We start from the raw sequence: 5,970 nt of genomic DNA, 5'->3' as shown, positions 1-5,970 counted from the left end.
CTCTCGAACTAGAACATATGTTGACCTTAAAGGGCTTTCATTTGTGCTTGCAAATCTCGCATATAACTCGAGAATTGGTAATCCATTGGCAATATGTGTCAGCACCATCGCCTCCAACTCCCTCGCGCCTTTGATATCGAAAGCGTCATATCTAACGACGTCGACCGAAGCACAAAATCGATATTTAAGTGATGATACTCTCATCTGGTTAGATTAATCAATATTTCACCTAATTCTTCCACGTAGCTCTAGCAATTGTATATTTGGGTTAAAAGCCAACCGCGCTGTGTTTTCTCATAAAAAATGACCCCATTCTCGGTGTCATGCACTCCACTGTCATAATAAACAATAATATTAATTCGTTCACTCATTTTCAATGAAATAACCTATTCCACATGTTCAAAATAAAAATATTATGCAAAATAATAGTGTTACAATTAAATATGAACAACACAAATCGATCATTACTTGATGCAAATTGCGTGGTAACTCCAAATAATGCCTTATGTGTGAACTTCCTCTTCTTTTGTTTTTTATTTTTTGCTTGTAAATGTCTTATGCTACTCAATGCTGAAAGTTATGCTTTTATAAAGCCGGGGTGAATGGGGAGTTGAAAGTGCTAGAGTGAAAACGCTCCACGTAATATATGTTTTTAGTGCATTGTCATAAAAAAGCACTGAAAATGCGCTCAATTAAAAGCGTTTTTAGTGCACAGTTAGAAAAAAAAATTGAAAGTACGTTTCAACTGACATGGCATGAAAACGCATCCAGCTGCATCCTCTTTCAGTGCTTTTATCTGATAGTGCACTGAAAACGCGTCCTACGTGGAGTGTTTTTGCTTTACCACTTTTTCCCACTCACCCATCAGATATCTTGAGATTTTCGAGATGTATTTTCTGAAGAAATCTGAAAGTTTGAAAAAAATGCACTGGAAAATACTTAGAAAGTTCAAAAATAATGCACAGAAAAATCCGATCAACCTCAATCTCCTGTAAAAAAAAAACTGATCAAAACTTAGTTGCATTAAAAAAATTTGAAAAAAATACAAATAAGATTTAATTAAATAATCAAATCGAGTAGTTTGAGTTTCGGTTATGAATCGAATCAAATTTTACAACATGAATAATTCGAATATACGATTGATGTAAATACGATACTTGTAAATATCAAATTAAATAATTATTAACTTTACATAAAAAAAGAAATATAAAAAAACTAAAGAATATATTAAAAAAACTTAAAAAAATATAAAAAAACCTACACAACCCTAAATCCTAAAATCTACAAAACCCTAAACCTAACCGTACTTAAAAAAAACCAAAACTCTAACTCTAAAAAAATGGATCACAAGGAAAATACTTCCAGTTATAAGCGTTTTCCTGCAAATTAGCTGAAAACGCTTCCAGTTGAAAGTATTTTTTTATTTCAGTCTAATCCCATAATTTTTCGAAAAAATAACTTAATCATACAATTTTTTAAAAGACCATATTTTTAAGAAATTCAGTCCAAAATGCAACCTTAAATCAAATTGGGGCAATTTTTGGGACCATCGGGCAAATTTCACGTCTCTCACCCATTTAAATGGTTAACAATCAAGACCAATAGAAAGTCTCCAACAAGCCCACAGTTCTTTTACCACTGGCCCAAACGCAGGCCTTGTTCTAATATAAACCCTAGTTTGTTCATTGCGTTTGCTTTCTACGTGCTTTCTAGGGTTTTCTTCCGCCGTTCTTAATCACAGAAAGCTTTGAAGAAGAAGCTTTTGGAGGTGCAAAACATGGTAAATCCGACAACCCCATTTCAATTAATCATCTTCTAATTATGTTTATTCAAGTCTAGTTTTTCTCTCGAATTTTCCCCACAGTTTCTCTCATTTTTATGTTTGTTTTTGCTCTAGATACAGTTCACTCCGTGTTTTATTTGTGTAGTTTTTTTTTTTTTTGAGATTTTAATGTCGAACAAGATGTAGTTAGAGGATTAGTACCCGATAAACTTGTTGTAAATAATTGGTTCAGAATTAGCTGATATTTCTAAATTTCTAGGAAATGAAAACTGGTCAATGATAGCTATTTTTTACAATATAGTGAACAGTTATTACGTTGAAAGATTAGCATAATTCTTAGTTTACCTAAAATGATTAATGTTTTGTATTTCTGTATAAATTTTGAAGAAGCTCTTGGACCATGGTCCTTTTGCTGTAAATTCTTGTCCTTTGTATTTTGAATCAATGTACTTGTTTAAAAGGGTTCGTTTTTGTTGCTAAATGCAGGGGCCGAAGAAAGGTGGAAAGGTGGCTGTGCCCGCCAAGAAGAAACAAGTAATCTTCATTCTTCATTCCTTTCTTAATTGCCGAACCCCTCAAGTAACTTGATTGTGGTCTCACTATTGGTTTATTATTTTGATTTTTGATATTAGGAGAAGGTTGTCAATCCGTTGTTTGAGAAGCGTCCAAAGCAGTTCGGCATTGGAGGGGCTTTACCTCCTAAGAAGGATTTGCATCGATTTGTGAAGTGGCCTAAGGTTGTTCGTATTCAAAGGAAGAAGAGGATCCTCAAGCAGAGGTTGAAGGTTCCACCAGCATTGAACCAGTTCACCAAGACTCTTGACAAGAACCTCGGTCTGCACTAAAATCTTCTCTTGTTTCTAACTTATGCATTAGATTCGCCATATTTGATTCAAGTGGATTCTCAACTGCTGTTTTCTTTAATCTCTGACTATTTTCTGAATGAACATCTCTTTGTTCTTGTTTCATGTTAAACTTAGCTTAGATGTTTGTGTAGAACAAGTTCGGGGAAATGGATTTTTAGTATAGGTACTTACTTTTAACAGTAAATTTCACCAAACGTCCCTAACTATGACTCTCATTCTAAATTGGTCCCCAAGGTACAAAACATTTCAATTACACCCCCAAACTTTGGAGTTTATAGCAATCAAGTCCTTCTGTTTCTAAAACATTTAATTTCAGCTTTAAGTGATACATCAAATCCTATGTGGCATTATTTAAAATTTAAAAAAGAAGAAAAAATTAAATGTTAAAGTTAACAGAAAATAGAAAGAAAAAAAAGGCAAAACGGCAAAACTTTGGTGCAATTTACTCAATACAAGGTTTATTTTCACTTTGTAACTTTTTTTTAAACTTTTAATTTTATACCTTATTTCTTAAATTTTAAATTATGCTATCTAGGATATGAGGTGTCACTTAACAGTAAAATCAATGGTTTTAGTGGCCAAAGGACTTGGTTGATATAACTTCCGAAGTTAGGGGGTGTAATTACAGTGTTTTGATGTTTAGGGACCGATTTAGAATGCGAGTCATAGTTTGGGGACGTTTGGTGCAATTTACTCTATTTTAAATGTATATTTCTGACCTTTCTCTTGGTAACCAGTTCACTTGAAAAACGATTGCAAATCAGAATTTATAATCAATATTGGTTTTCATGTGCCGTATTATTTTGAAATATAACATACATGGGGTGACATGGTTTGTTCGTATAAAAACTTGCTTATTCTGCTATGTTTGTTTTCATAACTCTGCCTCCTTCACATTTCTCGCTGTTGATTACCGTTTCTGATTATAATGGTTACTATTAAATTTTAACCATTAAACATTGGTTATCTCGTGTCCTGTTGCAGCAACAAGTCTGTTCAAGTTGCTCCTCAAGTACAGGCCAGAGGACAAAGTGGCCAAGAAGGAACGTCTCTTGAAAAAGGCCCAGGCCGAGGCTGAAGGAAAAGCCCCCGAGTCTAAGAAACCAATTGTTGTGAAATACGGTCTTAACCATGTTACTTACCTTATTGAGCAGGTTGCCCTTGAATTTCTTCATATTCACCGAATGCTTTATTTTTATTGTGAATCACTTAAGAATAATAGTTCCTTCATAATTCTTTTGCAGAACAAGGCTCAATTGGTTGTTATTGCTCATGATGTGGATCCCATAGAGTTGGTAGTGTGGCTTCCAGCTTTGTGCAGGAAAATGGAGGTCCCATATTGCATTGTTAAGGGAAAATCACGTTTGGGATCGGTAAATTTCTTTCATATTTCCGTGTTTTCTCTTCCAAATTATGATGTTAAAGAGCAGGTTACTTATTTGTGTTAGTGTACTACTGCAGATTGTCCACAAGAAAACTGCTTCCGTCTTGTGTTTGACCACGGTTAAGAATGAGGATAAGCTGGAATTCAGCAAAGTACTCGAGGCAATCAAGGTAGGAATACGCATACAATATAGTATATAACTAACATATGATCAAGTCACACATCGTAGTATTCACTCATGATGCACGTTGCAGGCAAACTTCAATGACAAGTACGACGAGTATAGGAAGAAGTGGGGTGGCGGCATCATGGGCTCCAAGTCACAAGCCCGAACCAAAGCGAAGGAGAAGCTTCTTGCAAAGGAAGCTGCACAGAGGATGACATAGAGGAATTAATACACCTTTTGTCGCAGTTCGTGTTGTTGATTAAATAGTCTGTTGTAGTAAGGTACGATCGATTTTCGACTCGGGTTTACTCTTTTTTCCGGAGGAACATTCATATACTTTTGTGGTTGAACTTTCTAAATGACTAGTTTGTTGTTTGTGCTGAAGTTTTGTGATTTTCTAATGAATTATCAATCAATGTTTTTTATTTTTACATGTTGGCCAATTCATCATTAGTTTTGTGATTTTCTTTAATGAATTTATATTATCCATTCAACCCCCAAAAATGGAAGTATATATTAAATTTATTTTATTTTTAGTAATTTTATATTTTATTTCACTAAATTTATAAACATTTGTATCTTATATATTTATTAACATTAATATTTTAACATACATGTTATCTATATGTGATGAAAAGTTATATGATACATTAAATTATAAAATAGAAGTAATATGGTATAATATTTAAAGCGGGTTGGGATAACTCTTGGGGCACATTTGGTTCGCTGTAATATAATAGAACTGTAATTGAATAGAGCTGTAATAGTAATTCAATTGTTTAGTTGAATGGAATGGAAAAAAATTGTAATAGTGTTCTTGTGTTTGGTTGAATGGAATGATATTGTAATAACATAAAGAAAAAACTAAAATGATTAAAATACTTAGTAGAATTTTTTAAGGTAGATGATTATTATTGTTATTAAATTTTAATAAAATTATTAATATAAATAATAAATAATTTAATAATATTTTAACATAATTATTATTAAATATAATTTAATAAAAATATATAATTTAATAAAATTCTTAAAATAATTATTCTTATATGAATTTACTAAAATCATAATATATAATAATATAAAAATAATATATAATCTCATTTATTATTTTTAAACCGCAATACATATTTAATGTGTTAAAATATTATTAGTGAATGAAATAATTTAATTATTCTACAAAAAATATTAGAAGTAATAAATAACTTGAGAATTATATTTTGCATAAATATAATATTCATATATTAACAAAATGTTATATGATTTCATTAATTTATATGTCATAATTCATATGTTATAAAATTTTACAACATAAAAAAGGTACAACATTACCATTGAATTTCTTCACAAAATGATGATCCAAACCAACCGGGTTAAATAAACATAAATAAATACATAAGCATGGCTGTTAGAGCTCAGAGAATGCACCCTCTATGTTCCATTCAGAATTAATAATAAAAAATGATTTCATATGTCATCCATGATGCATGTTGATCAAAACAATTCAACTTTTCTTTTTCCCATTTCAATTGTTGGAAACTCCATCATTCACGTTTGTTCTTCAATTTCAATAGCAGAAAGCTGCTTCAAATAGCATTAGTGTGGATTGGATTACTGACTTTGCCATGGAGTTGATATGAAAATTCATCCATTTGCCTCAGCTTTGCAATTTATTTCCCAGCAATGGCCGAATGAAGGTGGATTCCATGTCATTATTTTCAGACACTGAATAAATTGGTTCATTTTCAGACAGATACTTGCTCTCTTCACTTTT

General features: G+C 31.9%; 1 protein-coding gene across 2 annotated transcripts; it reads left to right on the top strand.

Annotated features, from left to right (window-relative positions):
• The first annotated feature begins 1,630 nt into the window (after window positions 1-1,630).
• LOC105785951 (60S ribosomal protein L7a-2) lies at window positions 1,631-4,630 on the top strand. 2 transcript variants are annotated; one of them, XM_012612166.2, is made up of 7 exons: window positions 1,632-1,780; window positions 2,270-2,317; window positions 2,416-2,617; window positions 3,634-3,803; window positions 3,894-4,022; window positions 4,111-4,203; window positions 4,288-4,630. In XM_012612166.2, the coding sequence occupies exons 1-7, from the start codon at window positions 1,778-1,780 to the stop codon at window positions 4,417-4,419; spliced, it is 777 nt and encodes a 258-aa protein (XP_012467620.1). In that variant the 5' UTR covers window positions 1,632-1,777; the 3' UTR covers window positions 4,420-4,630. The 2 variants fall into 2 exon arrangements, with proteins under 2 accessions (XP_052489766.1, XP_012467620.1); XM_052633806.1 differs by having other exon boundaries at window positions 1,631-1,780; window positions 3,634-4,022.
• The last annotated feature ends 1,340 nt before the right edge of the window (window positions 4,631-5,970 follow it).

Source organism: Gossypium raimondii, chromosome 7, assembly GCF_025698545.1.
Source record: "Gossypium raimondii isolate GPD5lz chromosome 7, ASM2569854v1, whole genome shotgun sequence".
In the NCBI taxonomy this organism is placed as follows: Eukaryota; Viridiplantae; Streptophyta; class Magnoliopsida; order Malvales; family Malvaceae; genus Gossypium; species Gossypium raimondii.
This window is presented reverse-complemented; position numbering and strand designations above follow the sequence as displayed.